The sequence below is a fragment of the Bombina bombina genome, chromosome 8 (assembly GCF_027579735.1).
Source record: "Bombina bombina isolate aBomBom1 chromosome 8, aBomBom1.pri, whole genome shotgun sequence".
NCBI lineage: Eukaryota > Metazoa > Chordata > Amphibia > Anura > Bombinatoridae > Bombina > Bombina bombina.
Window position 1 is genome coordinate 346354901 of NC_069506.1, and position 21895 is coordinate 346376795.

At 34.7% G+C, this 21895-nt stretch overlaps 1 protein-coding gene across 1 annotated transcript in view; it reads right to left on the minus strand.

The window, feature by feature from the left end:
• Positions 1-21895, minus strand: part of POU2F3 (POU class 2 homeobox 3) — a 48639-nt gene that overhangs the window by 17661 nt on the left and 9083 nt on the right. Inside the window, exons 4-6 of the mRNA XM_053691196.1 lie at positions 16517-16602; positions 16255-16431; positions 14733-14874 (exon numbers count right to left, since the gene is read on the minus strand). Of these exons, the coding sequence (XP_053547171.1) occupies positions 14733-14874; positions 16255-16431; positions 16517-16602 (405 nt within the window). The remainder of the gene's footprint in view (positions 1-14732; positions 14875-16254; positions 16432-16516; positions 16603-21895) is intronic.

The following is a 21895-nucleotide window of genomic DNA, read 5'->3' on the forward strand; positions in this document are numbered from 1 at the left end:
ATATGGTACTCCCAGTCTAACAAGAATATATACAGGGAGTGCAGAATTATTAGGCAAGTTGTATTTTTGAGGATTAATTTTATTATTGAACAACAACCATGTTCTCAATGAACCCAAAAAACTCATTAATATCAAAGCTGAATAGTTTTGGAAGTAGTTTTTAGTTTGTTTTTAGTTATAGCTATTTTAGGGGGATATCTGTGTGTGCAGGTGACTATTAATGTGCATAATTATTAGGCAACTTAACAAAAAACAAATATATACCCATTTCAATTATTTATTTTTACCAGTGAAACCAATATAACATCTCAACATTCACAAATATACATTTCTGACATTCAAAAACAAAACAAAAACAAATCAGTGACCAATATAGCCACCTTTCTTTGCAAGGACACACAAAAGCCTGCCATCCATGGATTCTGTCAGTGTTTTGATCTGTTCACCATCAACATTGCATGCAGCAGCAACCACAGCCTCCCAGACACTGTTCAGAGAGGTGTACTGTTTTCCCTCCTTGTAAATCTCACATTTGATGATGGACCACAGGTTCTCAATGGGGTTCAGATCAGGTGAACAAGGAGGCCATGTCATTAGATTTTCTTCTTTTATACCCTTTCTTGCCAGCCACGCTGTGGAGTACTTGGACGCGTGTGATGGAGCATTGTCCTGCATGAAAATCATGTTTTTCTTGAAGGATGCAGACTTCTTCCTGTACCACTGCTTGAAGAAGGTGTCTTCCAGAAACTGGCAGTAGGACTGGGAGTTGAGCTTGACTCCATCCTCAACCCGAAAAGGCCCCATAAGCTCATCTTTGATGATACCAGCCCAAACCAGTACTCCACCTCCACCTTGCTGGCGTCTGAGTCGGACTGGAGCTCTCTGCCCTTTACCAATCCAGCCACGGGCCCATCCATCTGGCCCATCAAGACTCACTCTCATTTCATCAGTCCATAAAACCTTAGAAAAATCAGTCTTGAGATATTTCTTGGCCCAGTCTTGACGTTTCAGCTTGTGTGTCTTGTTCAGTGGTGGTCGTCTTTCAGCCTTTCTTACCTTGGCCATGTCTCTGAGTATTGCACACCTTGTGCTTTTGGGCACTCCAGTGATGTTGCAGCTCTGAAATATGGCCAAACTGGTGGCAAGTGGCATCTTAGCAGCTGCACGCTTGACTTTTCTCAGTTCATGGGCATTTATTTTGCGCCTTGGTTTTTCCACACCCTGTTGACTATTTTGAATGAAACGCTTGATTGTTCGATGATCACGCTTCAGAAGCTTTGCAATTTTAAGTGTGCTGCATCCCTCTGCAAGATATCTCACTATTTTTGACTTTTCTGAGCCTGTCAAGTCCTTCTTTTGACCCATTTTGCCAAAGGAAAGGAAGTTGCCTAATAATTATGCACACCTGATATGGGGTGTTGATGTCATTAGACCACACCCCTTCTCATTACAGAGATGCACATCACCTAATATGCTTAATTGGTAGTAGGCTTTCGAGCCTATACAGCTTGGAGTAAGACAACATGCATAAAGAGGATGATGTGGTCAAAATACTCATTTGCCTAATAATTCTGCACTCCCTGTATATTGAGATGTTTTGTGAGAAAAACATAATTTATGTAAGAACTTACCTGATAAATTCATTTCTTTCATATTAGCAAGAGTCCATGAGCTAGTGACGTATGGGATATACATTCCTACCAGAAGGGGCAAAGTTTCCCAAACCTTAAAATGCCTATAAATACACCCCTCACCACACCCACAATTCAGTTTAACGAATAGCCAAGAAGTGGGGTGATAAGAAAAAAGTGCGAAAGCATATAAAATAAGGAATTGGAATAATTGTGCTTTATACAAAAAAATCATAACCACCACAAAAAAGGGCGGGCCTCATGGACTCTTGCTAATATGAAAGAAATGAATTTATCAGGTAAGTTCTTACATAAATTATGTTTTCTTTCATGTAATTAGCAAGAGTCCATGAGCTAGTGACGTATGGGATAATGACTACCCAAGATGTGGATCTTTCCACACAAGAGTCACTAGAGAGGGAGGGATAAAATAAAGACAGCCAATTCCTGCTGAAAATAATCCACACCCAAAATAAAGTTTAATGAAAAACATAAGCAGAAGATTCAAACTGAAACCACTGCCTGAAGTACTTTTCTACCAAAAACTGCTTCAGAAGAAGAAAACACATCAAAATGGTAGAATTTAGAAAAAGTATGCAAAGAGGACCAAGTTGCTGCTTTGCAAATCTGATCAATCGAAGCTTCATTCCTAAACGCCCAGGAAGTAGAAACTGACCTAGTAGAATGAACTGTAATCCTTAGAGGCGGAGTTTTACCCGACTCGACATAAGCATGATGAAATAAAGATTTCAACCAAGATGCCAAAGAAATGGCAGAAGCTTTCTGGCCTTTCTAGAACCGGAAAAGATGACAAATAGACTAGAAGTCTTTCGGAAAGACTTAGTAGCTTAAACATAATAATACAAAGCTCTAACAGCATCCAAAGAATGCAATGATTTCTCCTTAGAATTCATAGGATTAGGACATAATGAAGGAACCACAATTTCTCTACTAAGGTTGTTAGAATTCACAACCTTAGGTAAAAAATTCAAAAGAAGTTTGCAGCACCGCCTCATCCTGATGAAAAATCAGAAAAGGAGACTCACAAGAAAGAGCAGATAATTCAGAGACTCTTCTGGCAGAAGAGATGGCCAAAAGAAACAAAACTTTCCAAGAAAGTAATATAACGACCAAAGAATGCATGGGTTCAAAAGGAGGAGCTTGAAAAGCCCCCAGAACCAAATTCAAACTCCAAGGAGGAGAAATTGACTTAATGACAGGTTTTATACGAACCAAAGCTAGTACAAAACAATGAAATATCAGGAAGATTAGCAATCCTTCTGTGAAAAAAGAACAGAAAGAGCAGAGATTTGTCCTTTCAAGGAACTTGCGGACAAACCTTTATCTAAACCATCCTGAAGAAACTGAAAAATTCTCGGTATTCAAAAAGAATGCCAAGAAAAAATGAAGAGAAAGACACTAAGAAATATAAGTCTTCCAGACTCTATAATATATCTCTCTAGATACAGATTTACGAGCCTGTCACATAGTATTAATCACAGAGTCAGAGAAACCTTCTTTGACCAAGAATCAAGCGTTCAAACTCCATACCTTAAAATTTAAGGATTTGAGATCCTGAAGGAAAAAAGGACCTTGCGACAGAAAGTCTGGTCTTAACGGAAGAGTCCACAGCTGGCAAGAGGCCATCCGGACAAGATCCGCATACCAAAACCTGTGAGGCCATGCTGGAGCTACCAGCAGGACAAACGAGCATTCCTTTAGAATCTTGGAGAATACTCTTGGAAGAAGAACTAGAGGCGGAAAGATATAGGCAGGATGATACTTCCAAGGAAGTGATAATGTATCCACTGCTTCCGCCCGAGGATCCCGGGATCTGGACAGATACCAGGGAAGTTTCTTGTTTAGATGAGAAGCCATCAGATCTATTTCTGGGAGTTCCCACATTTGAACAATCTGAAGAAATACCTCTGGGTGAAGACCATTCGCCCGGATGCAACGTTTGGCGACTGAGATAATCCGCTTCCCAATTGTCTATACCTGGGATATGAACCGCAGAGATTAGACAGGAGCTGGATTCCGCCCAAACCAAAATTCGAGATACTTCTTTCATAGCCAGAGGACTGAAGAGCTCTGAAAACTGCACGGAGTTCCAAAATATTGATCGGTAATCTCACCTCCTGAGATTCCCAAACCCCTTGTGCCGTCAGAGACCCCCACACAGCTCCCCAACCTGTAAGACTTGCATCTGTTGAGATTATAGTCCAGGTCGGAAGAACAAAGAAGCCCCCTGAACTAAACGATGGTGAACTGTCCACCATGTCAGAGAGTGTCGTATAATCGGTTTAAAGATATTAATTGAGATATCTTCGTGTAATCCCTGCACCACTGGTTCAGCATACAGAGCTGAAGAGGTCGCATGTGAAAACGAGCAAAGGAGATCGCATCCGATGCGGCAGTCCTAAGACCTAAAATTTCCATGCATAAGGCTACCAAAGGGAATGATTGTGACTGAAGGTTTTGACAAGCTGAAATCAATGTTAAACTTCTCTTATCTGACAAGGACAGAGTCATAGACACTGAATCTATCTGGAAACCTAAAAAGGTTACCCTTGTCTGAGGAAACAATGAACTGATTGGTAAATTGATCCTCCAACCATGATCTTGAAGAAACAACACAAGTCGATTCGTATGAGATTCTGCGAAAATGTGAAGACTGAGCAAGTACCAAGATATCGTCCAAATAAGGAAATACCGAAACCCTGTTCTCTGATTACAGACAGAAGGGCACCGAGAACTTTTTGAAAAAAATTCTTGGAGCTGACGCTAGGCCAAACGGTAGAGCCACAAAACTGGTAATGCTTGTCTAAAAAGAGAATCTCAGAAACTAAAAGTGATCTGGATGAATCGGAATATGCAGATATGCATCCTGTAAATCTATTGTAGACATATAATGCCCTTGCTAAACAAAAGGCAGGATAGTCCTACAGTTACCATCTTGAATGTTGGTATCCTTACATAACGATTCAATATAGATAGATCCGGAACTGGTCTGAAGGAATTGACCTTCTTTGGTACAATGAAGAGATAGAATAAAACCCCAGGCCCTGTTCCAGAACTGGAACTGGCATAATTACTCCAGCCAACTCTAGATCTGAAACACATTTCAGAAATGCTGAGCCTTTGCTGTGTTTACTGGGACACGGGAAAGAAAAAAATCTCTTTGCAGGAGGCCTTAACTTGAAGCCAATTCTGTACCTTTCTGAAACAATGTTCTGAAACCAGAGATTGTGAACGGAATTGATCCAAATTTCCATGAAGAAAACGTAAACTGCCCCATACCAGCTGAGCTGGAATGAGGGCCGCACCTTCATGGGTATTTAGGAGCTGGCTATAGGTTTCTATAAGGCTTGGATATATTCCAGACTGGAAATGGTTTCCAAACTGATACCGCTCCTGAGGATGAAGGATCAGGCTTTTGTTCCTTGTTGTGAGGAAAGGAACGAAAATGATTATTAGACCTAAATTTACCTTAGATTTTTTATCCTTTGGTAAAAAAGTTCCCTTCCCTCCAGTAACAGTTGAGATAATAGAATCCAACTGAAAATCGAATAATTTATTACCCTGGAAAGAAAGGGAAAGCAAAGTTGACTTAGAAGACAAATCAGCATTCCAAGTTTTAAGCCATAAAGCTTTTCTAGCTAAAATAGCTAGAGACATATACCTGACATCAACTCTAATGATATCAAAGATGGTATCACAAATAAAATTATTAGCATGTTATAGAATAATAATAATGCTATAAAAATATGATCTGTTACTTGTTGCGCTAAAGCTTCTAACCAAAAAGTTGAAGCTGCAGCAACATCCGCTAAAAATATAGCAGGTCTAAGAAGATTACCTGAACATAAGTAAGCTTTTCTTAGAAAGGATTCAATTTTCCTATCTAAAGGATCCTTAAATGAAGTACTATCTGCCATAGGAATAGTAGTACGTTTAGCAGGAGTAGAGACAGCCCCATTAACCTTAGAGATTTTGTCCCAAAACTCTAATCTGTCAGATGGCACAGGATATAATTGCTTAAACGTTTAGAAGGAGTAAATGAATTACCCAAATTATTCCATTCCCTGGAAATTACTTCAGAAATAGCATCAGGGAGAGAAAACACTTCTGGAATAACTACAGGAGATTTAAAAACCTTATTTAAACGTTTAGATTTAGTATCAAGAGGACCAGAATCCTCTATTTCTAATGCAATTAATACTTCTTTAAGTAAAGAAAGAATAAATTCCATCTTGAACAAATACAAAGATTTATCAGCATCAACCTCTGAGACAGAAAACCAGAAGAACCATTATCAGTATCAGAATGATGATGTTCATTTAAAAATTCATCTGAAAAAAGAGAAGTTTTAAAAGACTTTTATGTATACTAGAAGGAGAAATAACAGACATAGCCTTCTTAATGGATTTAAAAAAATAAAATCTCTTATGTTATCAGGAACACTCTGAAAATTAGATGTTGACGGAACAGCAACAGGTAATGTAACAGTACTAAAGGAAATTTTATCTGCATTAATAAGTTTGTCATGACATGCAATACAAACAACAGCTGGAGAAACAGATACCAAAAGTTTATAGCAGATACACTTAGCTTGGTAGCTCCAGCACTGGGCAGCGATTTTCCTGAAGTATCTTCTGACTCAGTTGCAACGTGGAACATCTTGCAATATGTAAAAGAAAAAACAACATATAAAGCAAAATTGATCAAATTCCTTAAATGACAGTTTCAGGAATGGGAAAAAAATGCCAGTGAACAAGCTTCTAGCAACCAGAAGCAATAAATAATGAGACTTAAATAATGTGGAGACAAAAATGACGCCCATATTTTTTAGCGCCAAAAAAGAAGCCCACATTATTTGGCGCCTAAATGCTTTTGGCGCCAAAAATGACGCCACATCCGGAACGCCGACACTTTTGACGCAAAAAAAGTAAAAAAAATGATGCAACTTCCGGCGACACGTATGACGCCGGAAACAGAAAAAAATTTTTGCGCCAAAAAAGTCAGCGCCAAGAATGACGCAATAAAATGAAGCATTTTCAGCCCCCGCGAGCCTAACAGCCCACAGGGAAAAAGTCAAATTTTTTAAGGTAAGAAAAAATTATTGAAACAAATGCATTTATCCCAAGTATGAAACTGACTGTCTGAAAATAAGGAATGTTGAACATCCTGAGTCAAGGCAAATAAATGTTTGAATACATATATTTAGAACTTTATAAAAAAGTGCCTAACCATAGCTTAGAGTGTCACAGAAAATAAGCTTACTTACTTACCCCAGGACACTCATCTACATGTTGTAGAAAGCCAAACCAGTACTGAAACGAGAATCAGCAGAGGTAATGGTATATATAAGAGTATATCGTCGATCTGAAAAGGGAGGTAAGAGATGAATCTCTACGACTGATAACAGAGAACCTATGAAATAGACCCCGTAGAAGGAGATCATTGCATTCAAATAGGCAATACTCTCCTCACATCCCTCTGACATTCACTGCACGCTGAGAGGAAAACCGGGCTCCAACCTGCTGCGGAGCGCATATCAACGTAGAATCTAGCACAAACTTACTTCACCACCTCCATAGGAGGCAAAGTTTGTAAAACTGAATTGTGGGTGTGGTGAGGGGTGTATTTATAGGCATTTTAAGGTTTGGGAAACTTTGCCCCTCCTGGTAGGAATGTATATCCCATACGTCACTAGCTCATGGACTCTTGCTAATTACATGAAAGAAACTATGTTTTTCTATTGTCTATTTTAGACTAATTTTGTATAAAATGTTTTGAACGTCAATAAGTTCTATTGTTAGAAGAGATACTGATGTACATATATGCTTACGTGGATTATTTAATAAGAGAATTATCTTTTTAGTAACCAGCATGTATGACAACCAAATGTGTTGGTCTATTATCTTTTTCATTAGTTATTGTACCATGACCTGACTCTTAAATAAATATTTAAAAAAAAAGAAAGATTTACCATAAGATATGGCGTAAATATCTTTATTGGTGCGAATCCAAAGGATACTCTTGGAATAGGGTCAGAATTCCATGAATTGTATCCTTTCTCCAGGAAAGGCCTGGAGAAGGGTTAGTCTGTCAGTACTCTGAAAGGTCAGATCTCTGTCCTATCTATTTTACTGCACAAGCGTCTGGCGGATGTGCCAGATGTGCAATCTTTTTGTCAGGCCTTGGTCAGAATCAGGCCTGTGTTTAAATCTGTTGCTCCACCTTGGAGCCTTAATCATCTTCTCAAAGTCTTGCAACAGGCTCCGTTTGAGCCAATGCAATCTATAGATATAAAGTTGTTATCTTGGAAGATTTTGTTTCTTACTGCTATCTCTTCTGCTCGGAACTTTGCAGTGTGATTCGCCTTATCTCATATTTCATGCGGATAAGGCAGTTCTTCGTACCAAGTTTGGTTTGGTTTTCTTCCTAAGGTCATTTCGAATAGAATTAATTAATCAGGAAATTGTTCCTTCTCTCTGTCCTAATCCTTCTTCTCATAAAGAGCGTTTGTTGCACAACCTAGATGTTGTGTGGGGTCTTAAATTCTATTTGCAGGCGACTAAGGACTTTCGTCAGTCTTCTGCATTGTTTATTTGCTTTTCTGGCAAACGCAAATGTCAGAAAGCTACTGCCACTTCTCTTTCTTTCTGGTTTCTTTCTGGTTGAGAAGTATTATTCGCTCCGGAGAGAATAACGGCTCATTCTACCAGGACTGTTTCTTCTTCTTGGGCTTTCAAAAATAAGGCTTCTGTGGAACAGATTTGCAAGGCTGCAACTTGGTCTTCTTTGCATACTTTTTCCAAATTTTATAAATTTGATACTTTTGCCTCAGCTGAGGCTTCTTTTGGAAGAACGTTTCTTTAAGCGGTGGTGCCTTCTGTTTAGGCGACCTGTCTTGTCCCTCCCTAATCATCTGTGTCCTCTAGCTTGGGTATTGATTCCCAACAGTAATTGATGATTCCGTGGACTCACCATATCCAGAAATAAATAAATTTATCAGGTAAGCATAATTTTTGTTTTTATTTCTATTCTTGTTCTTATTATCTCATTTATTACAGATGTGCTTGTCTTTGATCAGCTCTTTTTTGCCCATTGCCATTACTTTAAGCTTGGCTTCTTTCACTGTTTGTTTTGCAAAACCTCTCTGTTTCAGGTTGTTCTCTAGTATGTCTGCCTCACGCAAGAAGCAATCATCTTTGGAGCAGTTCCTTTTTGTTCGTAAGAACAGTCCTTTGGCAATGGCCTTAAAAACCTGTTGAGGATGATTACTCTTGGCGTGTAACAGAGCCTTTTTTGCAATAGGCTTACTATGTATTTTTGTCTGAATTTTGTTATCTGTATTGTCAACATAGAGAGATACGTCAAGTTAGTTGATCTCTACCTTATGAGATTCATGTGTAAATCTCAAATTAATGTCGTTAGTATTCAGATATTCAATACATTTATTGAGGAAAACATTGTCCCCTTGCCATATAAAGATTGAATTGTCTATGAAACGCTAGTGAATAAGAAACACTAAAGACTTGGATACTTAATTGGAAATATTTTCATTACTGATTATTCAAAACTTTGGGGGACTTGTTTTGAAAGATTGAATTGCTGATGATGAAGGAAAACAAGATAAAATTTGATAAATGGACCCTGGAAAAATATATAGGTCTAAAAATTATCCTGAGGGGCCTAAGAATAAACAAATACCCCACTGGTGAGACTGATGATACCCCATTCATAGAAGAATGAAATTCGACATTAGATGAATGCTGATTCAGGCTGATGTTTATGATTATACACTATAAAGAAAAGCAGTTGTTAGAAATCAGGCAGCAAATCACGACATTACAACTTCAACTTAACCAACACAAATTTAAAGAGGAATATTGTTTTTTTGATAAGATCAGTGAGAAATCTGTTGAAATCTGTTGAAACTTTACTAGAAATTAAACATGCAAAATATTTGAGGGATTGGTCTGACTATCAGACAGGCACAGTACACATTTGGCAAAGGAAAGATAGATCTGCCACATTTAGATACAACAACAGGATACATAACAGCTCCCGCAGACATAGATCTAACAATAAAATAGTAACCTTTTCAGACACAGAGTCAGCAGAAGACACAGGAGAGGTAAGCAGGTAATACAAGAGACACCTACTAGTTCAGGAGATACTAATACATACATACACCAAGGTGCAAGAAAGAAAACATAAGTATATTCTAAATATGTGATACCTCAGACTATTCAACAGAAAACTAACTAATAAAAATAGCAAATAAAAGTTCCCCCCGATTGGAAGAGGAAGAGCAGGGAGAGGATACCAAACATATGCACACAGCAACAGGTATCAACTGAGATCAACAAGAGGCAGGGAAAAATACGCCACTCAGTAGTAATTAACCTGTCTAGTCATGAGCTCACTTCAGATGAAGAACGAGTCATTAGCTATGGCCTGAATTTTGTACCCACTAAACCATTTAATTCATTTGAGACGCTTGTAGAAGTAAAAAGAATAATGCATAATCTTACTTTAAAGAAACACTATAACAAAACAAAACAGATAGAAGAAGTTATCTCTCAAACATTCCCAGACTATAGAAATGGAGACAATAGTGACACAGGACCAAATAGTTTGGGGGATATACAGTTAGACTTTAAGGATATATGCACTAAAGAAAATATTATAGAATTAAAGTATGAACAACTAACTGATAATTCTGAACGTAAATCTAATCATATAGGCTTCAGAAATAACTCAGATTTTTATCCCATACAAACTAGAGGAAATATGCTTGAAATATTCCAGAGTAGTATAGAATCAGACTAAAATTATCAGAAGAAACTAAAATGAATAAATATAAATTTAATCAAACAGCAAAAGAATGGAAAGCCCTAAAAAACTTACAAGAAAGATCAGACATAATCATTAAAAGGTCTGACAAAGGCGACAGTATAGTAGTGTGGGACACTGCCAGCTACAATACAGAAGTGATCAGGCAATTGAATGATCCAGAGAGCTATAAGGCTCTGGATAAAAATCCAATACACTCTTTCAAATAAGAACTCATACATCTAATAGATGAGGGGCTTCATGAGGGATTTATAGACAAACCCACAAGTGAATTCTTATTAACAAAATACCCTAAAACACCAGTCTTTAACGTATTTCCTAAAGTACACAAGAGCCTTGAGAATGTCACAGGGCACCCTATCATATCAGGGATTGGGTCAATACTAGAACCACTCTCTGAGTAGGGAGAGTCCATACTCCAACCAATAGTCCTTTAATTATCAAGCTATCTTAGAGACACAAAACATCTGCTACAACTACTAGAACAAGTAAAGTGGTCCAAAAACAGTAAATGGCTTACTGTAGATGTAGTGTCTCTCTACAGTACTATCCCTTATCGAGAAGGACTGAAAGCAATAGATCCAATAGGATTTCAGTAGCTCTCATCATATTGGCTGATTTGAATTTAAAGAATCTAAATCAGCCAATAGGAATTCAAGGGACGCCATCTTTAATCGCGTAACTTGAATTCACTATTCGGTGTATGGCGGAGATCGTACGAAAAGGATCCTCCATGCTCCATGGCTCCGCGGTCGCTGGTCTTCAGTTCCAGTGCCGCCGGTCTTCAGTTCCAGGGTCGCTGGTCTTCAGCTCCGCGGTCACCGGTCTTCAGTTCCGCTGTCCTGGATCAAGAAAGAAGAGGTCAACGCTTGGAAGAAGATGTCGGCCGATTGGAAGAAGACTTCAACGCCTAGAAGAGGACCTTCTCCGCCGGACTTCAGCAACTGTGAGTACCAAACTGGGGGTTAGACTTTGGGTTTTTTTAGATTAGGGTTATGGGCACTTCTTTAAAGAGCTGAATGCCCTTTTAAGGGCAGCAAAAGAGCTGAATGCCCTTTTAAGGGCAATTCCCATACAAATGCCCTTTTTAAGGGCAATGGGTAGTTTAGGTTTTTTAGTGTTAGGTTTATTTATTTGGAGGGGTTTGGTGGGTGTTGGGTTTTACTGTTAGGGGGGACTTAGAATTTTTTGTAACAGCAAAAGAGCTGTTTAACTTAGGGCAATGTCCTACAAAAAGCCCTTTTAAGGGATATTGGTAGTTTAGCATTAAATTAGTGGGTGTTTTTATTTTGGGGGGGCTTTTTTATTTTCATAGGGATTAGGTTTATTTTTTTTTACTTTTGGGGGTTAGACTTAGTTGTTTTTTTTAAAAAAATGTGGGCAACAAAAGAGCAGATAGCCATTTAAGGGCAATGCCCATACAAATTCCCTTTTCAGGGCAATAGGTAGTTTAGATTTTTTTAGTGTTAGGTTTATTTATTTTGGGGGGTTTGGTGGGTGGTGGGTTTTACTGTTATGGGGGACTTAGAATTTTTTGTAACTGCAAAAGAGCTTTTTAACTTAGGGAAATGCCCTACAAAAAAGCCCTTTTAAGGGCTATTGATAGTTTAGCATTAGATTAGGGGGTGTTTTTATTTGGGGGGGCTTTTTTATTTTCATAGGGATTCCGTTGAATTTGTTTTATTTTTGGGTGTTAGACTTAGGGCAATGCCCTAAAAAAAGCCCTTTTAAGGGCGATTGGTAGTTTAGCATTAGATTAGGGGGTGTTTTTATTTTGGGAGGGGGGTTATTTTTATAGGAGTGTTAGTTTAGGTTTACTTTTTTTATTTTGGATACCTTTTTATTTTTTTCTGTAATTTTAGTTTGTTGGTTTTTTTTGTAACTTTAGCTTGGGGGGGTTGTAGTTTTTAAACATAGACTGCCCTCTGGACAGGTTTATCGCCTAGTATTAATATAACGTGCAAAGAGTGCCCCCTTCAGTACATTGGCAAAACGACACACGAGGCCAGAGTTAGAATCAGAGAACACCTTAACAATATAACCTCCCAATCAGACAATAAAAAAGAGAGGAAAGGGTTACACCTATAGCTAAGCACGTTATAGAGCTACAGAATAGAAACCTAGACACATTTACCTGGAATATTATAGAGAAAGCAACCCTAAAGGAAAGAGGGGGTGATAGTGAACAGCTATTAAATAAAGAAGAAATGTACTGGATCTTTAGAATGAATACCCGAATACCCCTAGGGTTACACTCTAGGTTTGAATAAATTGTAAAGTCACTAAAAACCCATGAAGCCAGAGAATATGTATTTACATAATCAGTACCAATTATGGAGAAGACTGATGTATATATGATATAACATAGTATGTGAGGAAATAGTGTGTATGTCAGCATTACATGTTTGTATAAATGTATGCTCTGTAACAGAAGTGTTAACGTTAACATATTAAATAATATACATTTTTACAATCTATATTATTCACACTATAACATATTTGTGCTTACCTGCATTGGAGATAAACAGCAGTATTATTATTAAGCTCACTATTGTAGTTTTAACATATAATGGTATAGTTAAGATCCTACCGTAAAGGGTTAAAACATGGATGATGTTCAGGTGTGTGCTTGTAATTGCTAGGAGTATATAAGACTTGCATGTTAGGCACTAAGATATGTCTATGAGTACGCTATAGCTGCTGAAACGCGTTAGACGTATTGGTCTGAACATACTTTTGTTTTACCGCATCTGCTGTTTTTATGATCTAAATAAAGCATTGAAGATTTTTACAAGATCCTTCGTTTGGGGACTTTTTCATGTTTTTTTATTTTATTAGGTACACCTTGCTAGTACCTTATTGGACCCCCATTTGCCTTCAGAACCGCCTTAATTCTTTATGGTATAGATTCAACAAGGTGTTGGAAACATTCCTCAGAGATTTTGGTCCATATTGACAGATAGCATCACGCAGTTGCTGCAGATTTGTCGGCTGCGCATCCATGATGCGAATCTCCCGTTCCACCACATCCCAAAGGTGCTCTATTGGATTAAGATCCGGTGACTGTGGAGGCCACTTGAGTACAGTGAACTCATTGTCATGTTCAAGAAACCAGTTTGAGATGATTTGAGCTTTGTGACATGGTGCATTATCCTGCTGGAAGTAGCCATCAGAAAATGGGTACACTGTAGTCATAAAGAGATGCACATAGTCAGCAACAATACTCAGGTAGGCCGTGGCATTTAAACGATGCTCATTTGGTACTAAGGGGCCCAAAGTGTGCCAAGAAAATATCCCCCACACAATTACACCACCACCACTAGCAGCATGAACCGTTGATACAAGGCAGGATGGATCCATGCTTTCATGTTGTTTACACCAAATTCTGACCCTACCATCTGAATGTTGCAGCTGAAATCGAGACTCATCAGACCAGGCAATGTTTTTCCAATCTTCTATTGTCTAATTTAGGTGAGCCTTTGCGAATTGTAGCCTCAGTTTCCTGTTCTTAGCTGACAGGAGTGGCACCCGGTGTGGTCTTCTGCTGCTGTAGCCCATCTGCTTCAAGGTTCGACGTGTTGTGCGTTCAGAGATGGTATTCTGCATTCCTTGTTTGTAATGAGTGGTTATCTGAGTTACTGTTGTCTTTCTATCATCTGGAACCAGTCTGCCCATTCTCCTCTGACCTATGACATCAACAAGGCATTGTCCACACAACTGATGCTCACTGGATATTTTCTCTTTTTCGGACCATTCTATGTAAACCCTAGAGATGGTTGTGCGTGAAAATCGCAGTAGATTAGCAGTTTTTGAAATACTCAGATCAGCAGTCTGGCACCAATAACCATGCCATGTTCAAAGTCACTTAAATCCTCTTTGTTCCCTATTCTGAAGCTCAGTTTGAACTTCAGCAAGTCGTCTTCACCACTTCTAGATGCCTAAATGCATTGAGTTGCTGCCATGTGATTGGCTGATTAATAATTTGTGTTACCAAGCAATTGAACAGGTGTACTTAATAAAGTGGCCAGTAAGTGTGTATGTGTGTATATGTATATATATATATATACTTTGCAAACAGTCTCAGTTCAAAATATACTGTATATACACAAATTTATTAGCTTTCAAGAACCCACATCTTAGCAGTCTGCTAAGAACAATATTTCAGCAAAACCACATTCTCTCTTTCTGACTTCATAACTTCATATAGAAAAAAAGAAGTTGACCATGTCTTACCCGCATCACTCAACCACTTCTCCAACAACGGCTTCAGTTTGCACATATTTTTAAAGCTCAGGTTAAGGGCCTCAAATCGCGATATGGTTGTCTGGCTGAAATCGTTTCCGTAGAGTTTTCCCATCGCAAGCCCAACATCACCCTATTGGTTACACAAAGAGGAGAGAGATTTATCTCATCATGGAAATCCACCATTCACAATATATATACTGTGAGTTCAACGTGAATACAGATGGCACCAAGGTGGTGCAGGAGAAGATGAGTTATTAGAAAAATGTATTTCCTTTTGGTTTTAATAATTATTAAAGGGCCACTAAAGTAAAATGTAAAGTTTCATGATTCAGATGAAGCATACAATTTAAAAAACACCTTTCAAATATACTTCCATGATCAAAATGTGCATGTTCTTTTTATTTGCACACTTTCTCCAGCTCCTACTGAGCATGTGCAAAAGCTCACAGTATATCGGTATATACATTTTGTGGTTGGCTGATGGCTGTCACATGATACAGGAGAGGGAAATTGGATTAACGTTGAAATTTGCCAGAAAATTATTCTACTGTTCATTTCAAATCAAAGTACGTGTTGTTGCATAGTTGTTTTTTTTATTGTATTTTTTTATTTTTGTGAGTATTTTACGTCAATGTAAATACGTTTCTCTTGATTTGGCCCTTGAAGTATTAACATAATGATTCTGTGGTGTATTTAGTTATTTTGCTGCCCTAGGTATTGGGAAATCTGCAACCCCCAAACCCACCACCCCCAACCATGTTAGCTTATATTTGCCTCATATATTTCTCACAAGTTGAGATTCCTTTGCAGTAAAGCATTGAGTGCATGTGAGATGGTAGACATCATACTAAAGAACTATCATATGCTGTCCTCATGACACTGCTGACCTAGGTACATAGCTAGATGCCCCCCTAGGCCATAATACACACTTGAGTAAATCAGTTCTATGTATCTTTATGGTAATCTAATTATGAAGATCTTGACGCATATTCTGATTAGGCTCCAAGAGGGTCGTGAAATGTGTGAAACTTTGTTACTAAGCTGTTTTCCATGTTGCTTAATCAGATTTTATTTAAATGTTTTTTATCCTGACATACCCTATATCTTTTTATTGATTTTTTTTATTTCTAGGCTAAAATAACCTCTATCAGGGACATGTGGGGGTCTCATACCCCCTAGACAACCAGGGTTTGTTAATTTGTAATAAAATTAATTTTGGTGAGCATAGGACTGGAAAGATCTTAAGTCAAAGAGCTACCACTCAAAACTTAGCGGCAACCCAAAAAAGTCATTTTGCCCTAGGCACAGGCCTATTAAGCCAACATGTGCCCTTGAGTAAATCACTTTTTGTTGGGTATATATATTTATATGATGAACTCATGATGACCTTAGACCATATTTTGATGGTTGCTGTAAACCATTTTTAATGGCTTTTATCTTGAACCCTTTGGCTGTAGGCTACACAAGTACATTTCCACCTCATGTAATTACAGGGATCACATTGTCTTACCTGTGTGAACCCCAGTTTGATCCTTCTTTGCTTAAAGGTTTTGGCAAACTTTTCCAGTTCCTCTAAGTCACTAGGTTCATCTGTAGCCACAGATAAGTGTTTGGGGACATGTAGATGTTGAGTCATCTCTAAGTGTCCCTCTAGTGAAGATCCTGGAAGCCCAGGTCGTCCGAGTGCCTGTGTGAAAGAGCTGATAAGGGATATGGCCTCCAAAAAGATCTCCACAGTGAAATAAAGAACCCACTGCTTGTGACCTACTTACCTGAGAAGCCAGACCCAGCCCAGTCTGAGGCTGCATGTGCCCTCCCTGTTGCTGGTTGAGAGAAAGGAGATTTGGTTGCAGAAGACCTGAAGTAATGAGAAGGTTAATTAAAACCTATTTCCTTGATTACCAATGTTATCAACTAAAATGCAAAAAATAAACTATACAGGTAAACAGAAAATGAGTCACCTTAGAGCTAGCAGTGATAAGTATAATAGCTTTTTTTTTTTTTTACTAAGCAATTAACCTCTACAGAGACAATCTGGGGCAGGAATACATACAGAATGGGGGTGTTCTAGGAGTGTAACACAGAATAGGGGTGTTCTAGGAGTGTAACTCTGACTTAGGGCACTAACGTTAGGGCAGGCAGGATATTGCAATGTCACGACTGCTCTAACTTGCACGCGTATTACAAGTTGCAAATAAATGCATACCATTTAGCGCAATCTAAATTTGCACTTGTCAGGCTAGCCTGACTGAAGACCTTGCGTAAAAGGTTAGGGCTAAAGAAAAATGTGCACCAAACACAACATAAATACCTTAAAATAAAGTGTTGCACCATATACACTATATAAAAAAATATTCATATAAATATTTCTTTTTTTTTTTATAAGGGTTAAAAAGTATAAGGTACATTAAAAGAAAAATTCAATGGAAAGGGATTTATTGTATGTGTGTGTGTGTGTATATATATATATATATATATATATATATATATATATATATATATATATACCTAAATATGTGTTTATATGTGTATACATGTGTATTATGTATATATATATATATATATATATATATATATATATATATATAAAAATATGTGTTTATATGTGTATACATGCATATTATGTATATATATATATATATATATATATATATATATATATATATATATATATATAAATATGTGTTTATATGTGTATACATGTGTATTATGTATATATATATATATATATATATATATATATAAATATGTGTTTATATGTGTATACATGTGTATTATGTATATATATATATATATATATATATATATATAAATATGTGTTTATATGTGTATACATGTGTATTATGTATATATATATATATATATATATATATATATATATATATAAATATGTGTTTATATGTGTATACATGTGTATTATGTATATATATATATATATATATATATATATATATATATATATATATATATATATGCATATGCATACATTTTTTTTAAATTAATCAGATATATATAGAAATATTTATTTAAAAATAGAAAGAACATTTTCTTCTATGTGACGAACATAGGAATGTAAAATATGCATAACAACAATAAGTGCTAAATAGCTGAGCACTTGTAATCTATTCCACATGGTAGCAATTAGCGTTCCGAAAATTAACCAGAGATCAGATCTCTGGTTAATTTTCAAACTGTGCCCCAAATTCCCCAAAAATACAGTGTGAGGTTCCATATTAAAATAAAAAATTTAGTGGTGTTTAGTGGTTAAAGGGACAGTCTAGGCCAAAATAAACTTTCATGATTCAGATAGGGCATGTAATTTTAAACAATTTTCCAATTTACTTTTATCACCAATTTTGCTTTGTTCTCTTGGTATTCTTAGTTGAAAGCTTAACGTAGGAGGTTCATATGCTAATTTCTTAGACCTTGAAGCCCACCTCTTTCAGATTGCATTTTAACAGTTTTTCACCACTAGAGGGTGTTAGTTCACGTATTTCATATAGATAACACTGTGCTCGTGCACGAGAAGTTATCTGGGAGCAGGCACTGATTGGCTAGACTGAAAGTCTGTCAAAAGAACTGAAAAAAGGGGCAGTTTACAGAGGCTTAGATACAAGATAATCACAGAGGTTAAAAGTATATTATTATAACTGTGCTAGTTATGCAAAACTGGGGAATGGGTAATAAAGGGATTATCTATCTTTTAAAACAATAAAAATTCTGGTGTAGACTGTCCCTTTAAAGGTGGCAGATGTGGGGTTTTCAAAAAACAAATGGCGCTAAAAAGTGCCTATGTGTAGATACATATATATTTATGTGTTACTATGTGTATATACATATATATTTATGTGTTACTATGTGTATAAACATATATATTTATGTTACTATGTGTATATACATATATATTTATGTGTTACTATGTGTATAAACATATATATTTATGTTACTATGTGTATATACATATATATTTATGTGTTATTATGTGTATATACATATATATTTATGTGTTACTATGTGTATATACATATATATTTATGTGTTACTATGTGTATATACATATATATTTATGTGTTACTATGTGTATATACATATATATTTATGTGTCACTATGTGTATATACATATATATTTATGTGTTACTATGTGTATATACATATATATGTATGTGTTACTATGTGTATAAACATATATATTTATGTGTTACTATGTGTATATACATATATATTTATGTGTTACTATGTGTATATACATATATATTTATGTGTTACTATGTGTATATACATATATATTTATGTGTTAGTATGTGTATACATATATATTTATGTGTTATTATGTGTATATACATATATATTTATGTGTTACTATGTGTATATACATATATATTTATGTGTTACTATGTGTATATACATATATATGTTATTATGTGTATATACATATATATTTATCTGTTAGTAGGTGTATATACATATATATTTATGTGTTATTATGTGTATATACATATATATTTATTTGTTAATATGTGTATATACATATATATTTATGTGTTACTATGTGTATATACATATATATTTATGTGTTATTATGTGTATATACATATATATTTATGTGTTGTTATGTGTATATACATATATATTTATGTGTTACTATGTGTATATACATATATATTTATGTGTTAGTATGTGTATAAACATATATATTTATGTGTTACTATGTGTATATACATATATATTTATGTGTTACTATGTGTATATACATATATATTTATGTGTTACTATGTGTATATACATATATATTTATGTGTTAGTATGTGTATATACATATATATTTATCTGTTAGTAGGTGTATATACATATATATTTATGTGTTATTATGTGTATATACATATATAATGTATGTGTTACTATGTGTATATACATATATATTTATGTGTTAGTATGTGTATATACATATATATTTATCTGTTAGTAGGTGTATATACATATATATTTATGTGTTATTATGTGTATATACATATATATTTATGTGTTAGTATGTGTATATACATATATATTTATGTGTTATTATGTGTATATACATATATATTTATGTGTTATGTGTATATACATATATATTTATGTGTTACTATGTGTATATACATATATATATATTTATGTGTTACTATGTGTATATACATATATATTTATGTGTTAGTGTGTATATACATATATATTTATGTGTTACTATGTGTATATACATATTTATTTATGTGTTATTATGTGTATATACATATAGATTTATGTGTTATTATGTGTATATACATATATATTTATGTGTTATTATGTGTATATACATATATATTTATGTATTAGTATGTGTATATACATATATATTTATTTGTTACTATGTGTATATACATATATATTTATGTATTAGTATGTGTATATACATATATATTTATTTGTTACTATGTGTATATACATATATATTTATGTGTTATTATGTGTATATACATATATATTTATGTGTTGTTATGTGTATATACATATATATTTATGTGTTACTATGTGTATATACATATATATTTATGTATTAGTATGTGTATATACATATATATTTATTTGTTACTATGTGTATATACATATATATTTATGTGTTACTATATGTATATACATATATATATTTATGTGTTATTATGTGTATATACATATATATTTATGTGTTACTATGTGTATATACATATATATTTATGTATTACTATGTGTATATACATATATATTTATATGTTACTATGTGTATATACATATATATTTATATGTTACTATGTGTATATACATATATATTTATGTGTTACTATGTGTATATACATATATATTTATGTGTTAGTATGTGTATATACATATATATTTATCTGTTAGTAGGTGTATATACATATATATTTATGTGTTATTATGTGTATATACATATATATTTATGTGGTACTATGTGTATATACATATATATTTATGTGTTACTATGTATATATATATATATATATATATATATATATATATATATATATTTATGTGTTACTATGTGTATATATATTTATATGTTAGTATGCGTATATACATATATATTTGTGTTATTATGTGTATATACATATATATTTATGTTACTATGTGTATAAACATATATATTTATGTGTTACTATGTGTATATACATATATATTTATGTGTTATTATGTGTATATAAATATATATTTATCTGTTAGTATGTGTATATACATATATATTTAAGTGTTACTATGTGTATATACATATATATTTATGTTATTATGTTTACATACATATATATTTATGTGTTAGTATGTGTATATACATATATATTTATGTGTTACTATGTGCATATACATATATATTTATGTGTTATTATGTGTATATACATATATATTTATGTGTTACTATGTGTATATACATATATATTTATGTGTTACTATGTGTATATACATATATATGTATGTGTTACTATGTGTATACAGGAAAAAAGATACATTACCACACTTCGTATAAAAATATATTCTTTATTCAAAATAATTAAAAATTCTGATAGCAAAGAACAGTGACAACCTGCCACAGATATGGGGAGAGAGCTCCTAATAGGGTAAAAAATGCGCTCACTCCACCCTCTAATAATGGGCATTTAGGAATACCTGCAACACATACTTAACCCTTTGTGTGATCCCTATTCTCTTGTATAAGCATAATAGTGTAATGTAGCTTATTAACAAAAAAGGAAGGAGGGCTTTAGTCTACAGGTTTTGTTTTTAACACTTCAAATGTTTTCACATAAGTTAACATATATATATATATGTGAAAAATATTTATAGTCTATGTAATTTAATATATAACTTTGTGATTTATAACTGTTAGACTAACCCTGCCTATAATGATATTATTGCTACTTCTTATTGAGACAAAGATAAACTTGCAAATATGCCAACATTTTATTCTCATTATAATAAGTTTTAGGGAATTTATTCTCCGGAATTTATTTGTTACACATCTCAGACATACAAGGGTGCATATCCAAGTGCACACATATGTGCCTTATAGCCATGCACTCCTGCACATCCGAGACGCTTTACAATAGGGTTATCTCACTCCCAGTAGTTTATTATGTCGTATCTAGAGTTG